Source organism: Oncorhynchus gorbuscha, linkage group LG25, assembly GCF_021184085.1.
Source record: "Oncorhynchus gorbuscha isolate QuinsamMale2020 ecotype Even-year linkage group LG25, OgorEven_v1.0, whole genome shotgun sequence".
NCBI classification, from domain to species: Eukaryota; Metazoa; Chordata; class Actinopteri; order Salmoniformes; family Salmonidae; genus Oncorhynchus; species Oncorhynchus gorbuscha.
Window position 1 is genome coordinate 6,768,100 of NC_060197.1, and position 12,213 is coordinate 6,780,312.

The 12,213-nt window shown below is 45.7% G+C and overlaps 1 protein-coding gene across 2 annotated transcripts; it reads left to right on the forward strand.

Annotated features, from left to right (window-relative positions):
* Nucleotides 1-1,320: 1,320 nt before the first annotated feature.
* Nucleotides 1,321-12,004, forward strand: LOC124013759 (methionine aminopeptidase 2-like). Of its 2 annotated transcripts, none has more exons than XM_046328260.1 (11): nt 1,321-1,497; nt 2,543-2,644; nt 2,969-3,031; nt 3,358-3,460; nt 5,449-5,610; nt 5,777-5,958; nt 6,097-6,191; nt 6,302-6,398; nt 10,296-10,399; nt 10,801-10,916; nt 11,000-12,004. In XM_046328260.1, the coding sequence occupies exons 1-11, from the start codon at nt 1,347-1,349 to the stop codon at nt 11,250-11,252; spliced, it is 1,428 nt and encodes a 475-aa protein (XP_046184216.1). In that variant the 5' UTR covers nt 1,321-1,346; the 3' UTR covers nt 11,253-12,004. The 2 variants fall into 2 exon arrangements, with proteins under 2 accessions (XP_046184216.1, XP_046184217.1); XM_046328261.1 differs by having other exon boundaries at nt 2,546-2,644.
* The last annotated feature ends 209 nt before the right edge of the window (nt 12,005-12,213 follow it).

The following is a 12,213-nucleotide window of genomic DNA, read 5'->3' on the forward strand; positions in this document are numbered from 1 at the left end:
GAGCTGACTGTCTTGTCTCTCTCTTTTTAGATTGGTCTCTCTTTCTCTCAGCCGCCTGAGACTGACTCTAATCCCAGGTGGAAGGGGGTTAGGGGGGGAGTGGTAGGGGGTGAGCGTCAGCGTAGTGTGAGGGTTACCTGATCTTTTGTGGAGTCTCACATTTGCCTGACCTAGAACAGCTGGTGATCCCTGTAAGACCCTGACCCCAGCCTGCAGACACACACACACACACACACCTCTCTCACACATTTAAATGCATTTAGCTGTTGTAAATAGTCCCAGGTTAACTTCCTATACAATTGGTGTGTGTCTGTGAAATTGAAACCTCAAGGATCTGTCTTGAGGTAGACCAAACAGCCCCTCTATAGATTTATTATTTGTGTCCCTGTGGGAGTGTGTGCCCCAGTATCAGACACGCTGTGAAACACAAACCCAATCAGTCCATGCTAGACAAGCTACTAGAGAACAGAAAGAGAGGGCTGTCTGACATACCTAATGAGGTTTCCCCTGGTGTGGAAGTACATGAGATATTATTGGGGGCAGAGCAAAAATGTCCATGTTCACACTGCAAAAGCCACATTTAGACTGAACAGAGCAGTAGTGTGTGTCTCCAACAACCCAGCTGTCCAAACATTTTAGAATTATGTACTTCCATCCAAAGAACCACGGAGCAGGCAGGCAAGGCCTCTTGACTTCATTGAATTAGCCTCAGCATCCTTAAACAACCAGCAGGCATCATGTCAATATGCTGAACTGGCTTCCTCTCCTAATGTCCAGAGACTTCAAATTAATGGTGAAACTAAATGGTGGAAGCCTACTGCTTGGGATTTGCTGCTTCCTCATCTGGTTTTCCCAGGTCTCCCAGACCAGGGAAGGAGCCTAGGGCATGGAGTCGACTATTCTTGAGAGAATTTGGAAGCTGGTAGCAATAGAGTTCTTGTTGTGTGGTGACTGACGATTATTAAATTGCTCCTGCTGCTGGAATAAATGTATGGAAATATATTGTCCTTTCTCCAAATCCCTTGTCACCTAGTATTAATGCATGCTGCCATCTAGCGGCCAATATTTTTCTTAGTCGTAATAATACAAATAAAGGTTATTAAGATGTAAATACATGTTGTTAATACACATTAACCAGGTTTGTTTAATCCGGGCTGTTTACTGTGTATGATATTTTGTCTCTGGGGATACATATTTTCGGATAATTGTGATGGTGAGCCATGAATTAATTCCTACAACAATTTTGCATTCAGCGAGCACCAGCACGCGCTCAGCTGATTCTGCATGTTTCTCATTCAGCTTACCCACAAACCATCGCGCTTCCTTTTCCACTAACGCCTGCAATCATGGCGGATCTGGTGCAGGAGAAGGTACCGGAGGTGAAGCTCGAAGAAGACACGGCCCTGAACGGAGATGCAGAAGAGAAAGAGGAGGTAGACCCTTCCGAGGAGACAGCCAAGAAGAAGAAAAAGAAGAAGAAGAAGTCGGCAGGCCCCGGTATGAGTTACAGACAGGCCAGTTACCGCTGAGCCGTGCGTGCCTTGTGAATCGTGCGCCAGGCCTTATGAAACACGCCTCGCTCTCATAACACACCCGTAGCTCGATAGCTAAGCATGGGGCGATACTTCTGTCAATCCGACCACGAGGCCGAAATGTCAGTAAGCAGACGGAAAAAGTCATACAAACAAACTTAGTAGTTACTTAGCTGGCTAGATATCTTGCTAGCTTAACCGCAGTTCATAGTCATTTGCTGGCAGGTTCCACAAGTCGCTAGCAAGTTCAAAACCAAGTTTAGATGTTTCGTAATGTGTGGTGGAATGCTGTTAACGTCAGCTTTTTTACATAACGTAAACGCCAGAATACAGTTTGATTCCATAGACTTCAATGGTCGAGGTTGCAACTATGTTTCATAATAACTTGTATATTTAACACTAACTAGTTACACATGATTGACCGCAATGATTGCCCCGCCGCCTGCTAGCGAGCTATGAAACGTCAAGATACTGTTTGATTCAGACAGCATGCTCACTGTACTCTGCATACTCACTGCTGACAACGTTGTCCTCGGCATGTGCTATTTCGAGCAACCCATCATCTTGTAACAACCTCAACTAGCTACAGTTCGCATTAATTATTCCAAAGGATGTCATACAGTTGCCCTTTTTAAATTGACATACACAACATTTAGCTTGTAATATGCGTGTTTACATCAGTAAAGCAGACTTAGCTGCGTGTACTGTCCCCCAAGGTTATACACAGATGTTAATACTCTCCCCTCTCCTGCCAAGTCCCTGACCTCGGGGATACACTTTGCGGAATGGGATCATTGTCCACAGTCCAAAAGGATCACTTCCCCACTGGACAGTGCCTTCTCTTGCACGCACATAACACATCTCTCATCCTCCCGTCCCTCTGGCCTCCTGGATGCTCTCTGTTGTGTGTGTGATGAAGCTGTGGTCGCCACGGCCGACATGTCGGGGTTAGTAAGATGTATAGGATGAGCTCACCCATGTGTATCTATCTCTGCAATTTATGACTGCAGCAGCCGTCACCGAGGCTGAGGGCAATGGAGTGGCTGACGTGACACAACAGCTGGAGAAGCAGGCTCTGGAGGACAAAGAGAAAGAAGAAGACGGGGAGGATGGTAAGAGACCGTAACATTACTCTACCTTAGTCTAGTACTAGACAGCCCCTGACCCAGAACCACATGGGCCGAGCTCCAACCATGGCTCCTCACACCCTGCTGTGGAGCAGCTGAGCAGGGTTCAGTCCTGTTGTTGTGGCCTATGAACCAAATCCTAACCACCCTTAACCATCCGCATGTCTGACCCTTAAGGACAGCACAGAGATGACCTCACACATGACTACATGCGCACCAACCAATACATGGCTTGCTGGGAGCTGATAAACTCTTGTGTGACATTTGAATATGACTTAATGACTTCAAATTCCTCCCTATTTCTCTCAGATGGAGACGAGGGGGAGAACTCGGCAGGCAAAAAGAAGAAGAAGAAGAAAAAGAAGAAAGGACGTGAGTTGGTCTTATTTTATTTGACACTTAAGTTATGGCTTTCACTTTGTCTGGTCATGTATAGGGTGCAATGGGAGAGTAGACTATGATCTAGTGATGGATATGATTGGCTGCCTCTCTGCCATACTGCTGCACTCTGGAGCATAACCATAACCCTGCACCCATCTGAGTGCCTCCCCCCTCAGGTCCTCAGGCTAATAGGCACGTTTGACTTTACCCTGAATATTGCTGTGTCACCTCTGGAATTCCAACTCAAACCTTCTAGATAGTTAATGAAATAGTAATGAGCGCTTATGTGACTGTTTGTTTCTTCCGGTCTTTCACAGCCAAAGTTCAGACTGACCCTCCGTCTGTGCCCATCTGTGACTTGTATCCAAGTGGCGTTTTCCCCATCGGTCAGGAATGTGAATACCCCTCATTACAGGATGGGTAAGGTTCATACACACAATCTCACAAAACACCTACTCTTGGCTTGGTGTGTGGTTTGTACTTGGCTAGTGTGGAAGCGGGGCCCAGCCTCTTATTTCCCCAGCACTGTGTTATACTAGACTGGCAGCTCCCCTAATCATCATGCTATACCTGTCCAACCTTAAACACAAACTGGTAGCTACCAGAGAGACTGGGGTGGGAGATTTGAGTTTGTTCTAAAATAAACAGTGCTGCCTGGCATACATGCATCTGTCAGTGTGGTTATCAAACAGAAGTGACAGGGTGGTTCTTCACCTTGGATCTCTTCACTGATGTGAAACTCATTGACATAAAGGGCTCTTAAAGATGCGCTATGCAGAAATCACTCCTTCATTTCCTGGTTCCTAAAATTCCAATAGTTTGCCTAATTTCAGTTTGTGACAAAACAAGCAAGTATAGTGTCAAGAATCAATCTGTACAATCTTATCTGCTGTGAAATATATATTTTCATAACCCAAAATATTGTGCTTTCAGCTGCTTGAAGCTGGTATACAAAACTGAAAGTAAATAACAAAACTTAACCGGAAGCATAGAAATATTGCACATAGAACAGATCAACCGCTTCTTAGTCTTGCATTCAATGAGAATGACAGATCTATGACACATTTTTCCATGTGAATTTGGTCAGGTCGCTGAAAAAGTTACATATTGCAGCTTTAACAACACCTAAAACACTGTTGTCGTCATCAGCATAATTTCAGTTTGGTTTATCCTCTAGCCATGCTTGCATTGATCCCCCCCTCAGTCACGATGCTGGGTGCGGGAGTAAGATGTACCGTAATTTCCGGACTATAAGCCGCTACTTTATTCCCACGCTTTGAACCTCGCGGTTTATACAATGACGTGGCTAATTTATGGATTTCTCCCGCTTTCACAAGATTCATGGCGCCAAAAAACTGAGCACCGTCACATAATGTGACGTAAATTGAGTGCGCTCAAACTTCCCATCATTCTGATTACGGTAGTAATTTTGTCACCCTCATCATGGCAAAGACACGGAGAAATGCATATGATGCAGCTTTCAATTTGAAGGCGATCGATCTGGCTGTTAGAAAAGGAAATGGAGCTGCTGCACGGGAGCTTGGCCTTAATGAGTCGATGATAAGACGTTGGAAAGCAGCGTGAGGAACTGACTCAGTGCAAAAAGACAACAACAGCTTTCAGAGGGAAGAAAAGCAGATGGCCCAAAGTATTTGCAGCCACTCGACATCAGTGTAAATCGTGCATTTAAGGTGGTGCTCCTTGTTCAGTGGGAGACTTGGATGACAAGTGGGTCCGAAATCCTTCACTAAAATGCGAAGAGAAACTTATGGTCAAGTCTGCCAGTGGGTCCTGACAGCGTGGAGCATTGTCAAAAAATCCACTATCATCAACGGGTTTCGAAAGGCTGGACTGCTGCGTGTTGAAGGGGCAGCATGAGCTCAGCGGGGTATTTGCCTCCGGATGAAAGTGACGAGAGCGACAATGAAAACGATCCAACATCGGATGAAGCAATTCTGAGGCTATTCAACTCCGACACCGAAGGAGATGACTTCAGTGGTTTCAGTGCACAGGAGGAAGATGGTGACCAATGACTTTCTTGGTAGGCCACTGTTTAATTTTTGTTACAAGCCGTGTTTTGTTTAAAGGCTGTGTAAAGTTCATTTGTTTCAATGTACCGGTAGGCACCTGCAGCTTATAGACATGTGCGGATTATTTATGTACAAAATACATATTTTTTAAATAATTCAGTGGGTGCGGTTTATATTCAGGTGCGCTTAATACTCCAGCAATTACGGTATGCGTGGGCACTAACCTTGTTGTTGATCCTCCAGGGTGGTCGTGCAAGGACAAAATGTTTGTGTTTTCTAACTTCATTGCTGATTCCCCTTGTGAATTTCATACACAGTGATGGGAAGAAGTGTGTGTGTGCTGACCGCTAACCTTGTTGCTGATTCCCCTTGGTGCAGGCGTACCGCGGCGTGGAGGACCACCAATGAAGAGAAGCGGGTTCTGGACAAGGCCAACGAGGAAGTGTGGAGCGACTTCAGACAGGCTGCTGAGGCTCATAGGCAGGTCCGCCAGCACGTCCGCAGTTTCATCAAACCTGGCATGACCATGATCGACATCTGGTGAGCCTTCATCATCATCACAGCTGAGATGTTGCTTCCTATTCTTTCTATTTGTCAGTCTTTTTCCTTTGCATTTTATCTTTTGCATATGTCCGTTCTTGCGCTTTCATCCCTTCATTATCAATTTATCTCATCTCTTTCTGTATAACCAATCTCTCTGTTTCAGTGAGCGGTTGGAGAACTGTTCCAGGAAGTTGATCAAGGAGAATGGTCTGAATGCAGGCCTGGCCTTCCCCACCGGCTGCTCTCTGAACAACTGTGCGGCTCACTACACCCCTAACGCAGGAGACCCCACCGTGCTGCAATACGACGACGTCTGCAAGATCGACTTCGGAACACACATCAACGGTACACCCCTGCCACAGTACACACACGGTTCAGCTGACACACACATCAAAACATACTCGACACATAAACTTATACAAATGCATATAAACACACACAACTAACTAGGATGCTGTGCTCACTCGTACTGTATGTTTTCAGGTCGGATTATCGACTGTGCCTTCACCGTCACGTTCAACCCAAAGTATGACAAACTGCTGGAGGCCGTGAGAGACGCCACCAATACTGGAATCAAGGTCCGACATCCATTCACACTCCATCTATTCCTGAGGCCGCTTGATAGAATTTGAAGTAAGTGTAGTTCAGGTGTTCAGTCTCATCTTAATCATGCTTCATCATTCTGCAGTGTGCTGGAATCGACGTGCGTCTGTGTGACGTTGGAGAGAGAATTCAGGAAGTGATGGAGTCGTACGAGGTGGAGATTGACGGAAAAACATACCAAGGTACTGAGCTACTGAATATATATATATTTATATGAGGTCGACTGATTTTTCAATGCCGATATCGATTAATTGGCCGATTTTTAAAAATGTATTTGTAATAATGGCAATTACAACAATACTGAATGAACACTTATTTTAACTTAATATAAGACATCAATAAAATCAATTTAGTCTCAAGTAAATAATGAAAACTAAGTTTTGGAGAAGAAAGTAAACGTGCAATATGTGCTTCTTTTTAACATGAGCCTTCAATATTCCCAGGTAAGAAGTTTTAGGTTGTCTTTCTTATAGGAATTATAGGACTATTTCCCTCTATACCATTTGTATTTCATTAACCTTTGACTATTGGCTGTTCTTATAAATCAAATCAAATTTTATTTGTCACATACACATGGTTAGCAGATGTTAATGCGAGTGTAGTATTGCTAGTGTAACAGTATAGCTTCCGTCCCTCTCCTCCCTGGGCTCGAATCAGCAACACAACGACAATTGGCGCGCACTAACTATCAAATCAAATTTTATTTGTCACATACACATGGTTAGCAGATGTTAATGCGAGTGTAGCGAAATCTTGTGCTTCTAGTTCCGACAATGCAGTGATAACCAACAAGTAATCTAACTAACAATTCCAAAACTACTGTCTTATACACAGTGTAAGGGGATAAAGAATATGTACATAAGGATATATGAATGAGTGATGGTACAGAGCAGCATACAGTAGATGGTATCGAGTACAGTATATACATATGAGATGAGTATGTAGACAAAGTAAACAAAGTGGCATAGTTAAAGTGGCTAGTGATACATGTGTTACATAAGGATGCAGTCGATGATGTAGAGTACAGTATATATGTATGCATATGAGATGAATAATGTAGGGTAAGTAACATTATATAAGGTAGCATTGTTTAAAGTGGCTAGTGATATATTTACATAATTTCCCATCAATTCCCATTATTAGAGTGGCTGGAGTTGGGTCAGTGTCAATGACAGTGTGTTGGCAGCAGCCACTCAATGTTAGTGGTGGCTGTTTAACAGTCTGATGGCCTTGAGATAGAAGCTGTTTTTCAGTCTCTCGGTCCCAGCTTTGATGCACCTGTACTGACCTCGCCTTCTGGATGATAGCGGGGTGAACAGGCAGTGGCTCGGGTGGTTGATGTCCTTGATGATCTTTATGGCCTTCCTGTAACATCGGGTGGTGTAGGTGTCCTGGAGGGCAGGTAGTTTGCCCCCGGTGATGCGTTGTGCAGACCTCACTACCCTCTGGAAAGCCTTACGGTTGAGGGCGGAGCAGTTGCCGTACCAGGCGGTGATACAGCCCGCCAGGATGCTCTCGATTGTGCATCTGTAGAAGTTTGTGAGTGCTTTTGGTGACAAGCCGAATTTCTTCAGCCTCCTGAGGTTGAAGAGGCGCTGCTGCGCCTTCTTCACGACGCTGTCAGTGTGAGTGGACCAATTCAGTTTGTCTGTGATGTGTATGCCGAGGAACTTAAAACTTGCTACCCTCTCCACTACTGTTCCATCGATGTGGATAGGGGGGTGTTCCCTCTGCTGTTTCCTGAAGTCCACAATCATCTCCTTAGTTTTGTTGACGTTGAGTGTGAGGTTATTTTCCTGACACCACACTCCGAGGGCCCTCACCTCCTCCCTGTAGGCCGTCTCGTCGTTGTTGGTAATCAAGCCTACCACTGTTGTGTCGTCCGCAAACTTGATGATTGAGTTGGAGGCGTGCGTGGCCACGCAGTCGTGGGTGAACAGGGAGTACAGGAGAGGGCTCAGAACGCACCCTTGTGGGGCCCCCGTGTTGAGGATCAGCGGGGAGGAGATGTTGTTGCCTACCCTCACCACCTGGGGGCGGCCCGTCAGGAAGTCCAGTACCCAGTTGCACAGGGCGGGGTCGAGACCCAGGGTCTCGAGCTTGATGACGAGCTTGGAGGGTACTATGGTGTTGAATGCCGAGCTGTAGTCGATGAACAGCATTCTTACATAGGTATTCCTCTTGTCCAGGTGGGTTAGGGCAGTGTGCAGTGTGGTTGAGATTGCATCATCTGTGGACCTATTTGGGCGGTAAGCAAATTGGAGTGGGTCTAGGGTGTCAGGTAGGGTGGAGGTGATATGGTCCTTGACTAGTCTCTCAAAGCACTTCATGATGACGGAAGTGAGTGCTACGGGGCGGTAGTCGTTTAGCTCAGTTACCTTAGCTTTCTTGGGAACAGGAACAATGGTGGCCCTCTTGAAGCATGTGGGAACAGCAGACTGGTATAGGGATTGATTGAATATGTCCGTAAACACACCGGCCAGCTGGTCTGCGCATGCTCTGAGGGTGCGGCTGGGGATGCCGTCTGGGCCTGCAGCCTTGCGAGGGTTAACACGTTTAAATGTCTTACTCACCTCGGCTGCAGTGAAGGAGAGACCGCATGTTTTCGTTGCAGGCCGTGTCAGTGGCACTGTATTGTCCTCAAAGCGGGCAAAAAGGTTATTTAGTCTGCCTGGGAGCAAGACATCCTGGTCTGTGACTGGGCTGGGTTTCTTCTTGTAGTCCGTGATTGACTGTAGACCCTGCCACATGCCTCTTGTGTCTGAGCCGTTGAATTGAGATTCTACTTTGTCTCTGTACTGATGCTTAGCTTGTTTAATAGCCTTGCGGAGGGAATAGCTGCACTGTTTGTATTCGGTCATGTTGCCAGACACCTTGCCCTGATTAAAAGCAGTGGTTCGCGCTTTCAGTTTCACGCGAATGCTGCCATCAATCCACGGTTTCTGGTTAGGGAATGTTTTTATCGTTGCTATGGGAACGACATCTTCAACGCACGTTCTGATGAACTCTCACACCGAATCAGCGTATTCGTCAATATTTTTATCTGACGCAATACGAAACATGTCCCAGTCCACGTGATGGAAGCAGTCTTGGAGTGTGGAGTCCGCTTGGTCGGACCAGCGTTGGACAGACCTCAGCGTGGGAGCCTCTTGTTTTAGTTTCTGCCTGTAGGCAGGGATCAACAAAATGGAGTCGTGGTCAGCTTTTCCGAAAGGGGGGGCGGGGCAGGGCCTTATATGCGTCGCGGAAGTTAGAGTAACAATGATCCAAGGTTTTACCACCCCTGGTTGCGCAATCGATATGCTGATAAAAATTTAGGGAGTATTGTTTTCAGATTATCTTTGTTAAAATCCCCAGCTACAATGAATGCCATTTCACTTCGGTTACACGAGCATCATCTCAGGAGTTGATAAACTTGAAGTAATAAACAGCGCAATGCTTGACGCACAACGAAAGTGCTGTTTGAATGAATGTTTACGCGCCTGCTTCTGCCTACCACCGCTGTCAGATACTTGTATGCTCAGTCAGATTATATGCAACGCAGGACACGCTAGATAATATCTAGTAATATCATCAACCATGTGTAGTTAACTAGTGATTATGATTGATTGTTTTTTATAACATAAGTTTAATGCTAGCTAGCAACTTACCTTGGCTTACTGCATTCGGGTAACAGGCAGTCTCCTTGCAACGAGAGAGAGGCAGGTCGTTATTGCGTTGGACTAATTAACTGTAGTTGCTAGATTGGATCCTCCGAGCTGACAAGGTGAAAATCTGTCGTTCTGCCCCTGAACAAGGCAGTTAACGCACCGTTCCTAGGCAGTCGTTGAAAATAAGAATATGTTCTTAACTGACTTGCCTAGTTAAATAAAGGTATATTAAAAATATATGTGTGTGTGTATGTATATATATATATATATATATAAAAATAAAAATAACGATTTCCGATGGTTATGAAAACATGAAATCGGCCCTAATTAATCGGTCGGTCTCTAATATATATAATCACACACAGTGAATTTGTTGTAATTTATGATTGAAGCTAATTCCTCACAAATGTTAATTTGAATAATTTCCAGTGAAGCCAATACGAAACCTGAACGGCCACTCAATTGGCCAGTACAGGATACATGCCGGCAAGACTGTCCCAATTGTCAAAGGAGGAGAAGCTACCAGGATGGAGGTGTGTATCTGTCTTACTGAGCGTTTGAAGAGCAAGGGGGAGATAAGGAGGCAAGGTTAGAAAGGGCTGCTGAGTTAATGGTGTGCTGTGGGAGGGTGACCGGGTAATGATGCTGAGTTAATGGTGTGCTCTGGGAAGGTGACCGGGTAATGATGCTCAGTTAATGGTGTGCTGTGGGAGGGTGACCGAGTAATGATGCTGAGTTAATGGTGTGCTTAGGAACCGAGCCAGGTCCAATTGGTCAGTAACACAATACCTGCTTGCCTAAATTGGTGTCATCGATGATCAAGGAATTTCTGTAACACAGGATTGCCTGCCCCTGTATTTGTTTGACTGCAGCAGTGTCTTCCTACCCCAATAAGTGTCCTTTTTATGACTGATTCCCTCTCTTGCACAACCAGGAGGGAGAGGTGTACGCCATCGAGACGTTTGGCAGCACAGGGAAGGGCGTGGTCCATGATGACATGGAGTGTTCTCATTACATGAAAAACTTTGATGTGGGACATGTCCCAATCAGGTAAGTTGGTTGCCTGTGTGAACACTGGACTGTGTATTCCACAGAGGTTGTACCCTCTATCTCTACCCCTCTCTCCCCCCCAGACTCCCCCGGGCGAAGCACCTGTTGAACGTGGTCAACGAGAACTTTGGCACGCTGGCGTTCTGCCGGCGCTGGCTGGACCGGCTGGGGGAGAGCAAGTACCTGATGGCCCTGAAGAACCTGTGCGACCTGGGAATCGTGGACCCCTACCCTCCGCTCTGCGACACCAAGGGCTCCTACACTGCCCAGTTCGAGCACACCATCCTGCTCAGGCCCACCTGCAAGGAGGTGGTGAGCCGAGGGGACGACTATTGAATACTGAACCCAACCTCATTCAAACCGCACCACAACCCCTCCACTCCAATACAGAGAATTGACACTGAACCATCTGCCGGCACTCTAACAGAAAAACAGCATCTAAATACAGGACCTTGCTTTGGTATCTTCTCATTTCTCCCACCTTGGCAGAGCAGCCAGTAAGGGCTATGAAAAATGCTGCTGTAAGGTACCCCCACAATGCATTTTTACCGCTATTTAAGAGCGAGCATGGAGAGACTGGCTTACGTAGCAGCAGCTGAATCTTTTTTCCCTCTTATTTCGGTAACATTGAAGCCAGAACAGCCATATAATCTCAAATAAACTGTTAGTTTAACTGCTTAGAACGTGAAGAAACAAACCTTTCCTTACCAAAATAAGTACCCTCCTCAAGTATGCATAGGGCCTAGTGTGTCCTAATCAGGAAAAACTCCTGACCCTTACTGCAGTCTTTCAGCCTGACCCTACAGTCAGGACCTAGTCACTCGATTGCTCTTCGGAACCCTGAAATTGTACAACTTCCCCTTTTTTGAGTTCTGGGTGGGAACGATGATGACTAGACAACCGTATGTTTGGCTTCATGTTACAGGGAGGGGACTCTGCTACTCCAGTATTTGTTTCTTAGATATTTGTAAAATATCTTTGAAATGGTTGCTGCCACTATATGTACCCAAATGTAGTGCTTAATTTTGAATGCCCTGGAAATGTTTTTGTAAGAACAAAAGTATTGAAATAAAAAATGTTGCTCTGTATTCCTTGATTGGCCGATGGGGTTGGATACATTTTTTAAATTCAACCTTTAACTAGGCAAGTCCGTTAAGAATAAATTCTTATTTACAATGACGGCCAAACCCAGATGACAATTGGCCAATTGTGCGCCGCCCTATGGGACTCCAAACCAGGGTGTCTGTAGTGATGCCTCTAGCACTGAGATGCAGTGTCTTAGACCTCTGCACCACTC

Bases quoted from the DNA above. Each gene is read 5' to 3' on its own strand.
- LOC124013759 (XM_046328260.1), top strand. From the start codon at position 1,347: ATGGCGGATCTGGTGCAGGAGAAGGTACCGGAGGTGAAGCTCGAAGAA. The intron at 3,461-5,448 runs GTAAGGTTCATA...CCCTTGGTGCAG, and splicing joins TACCCCTCATTACAGGATGG to GCGTACCGCGGCGTGGAGGA. The intron at 10,400-10,800 runs GTGTGTATCTGT...TTGCACAACCAG, and splicing joins GAGAAGCTACCAGGATGGAG to GAGGGAGAGGTGTACGCCAT.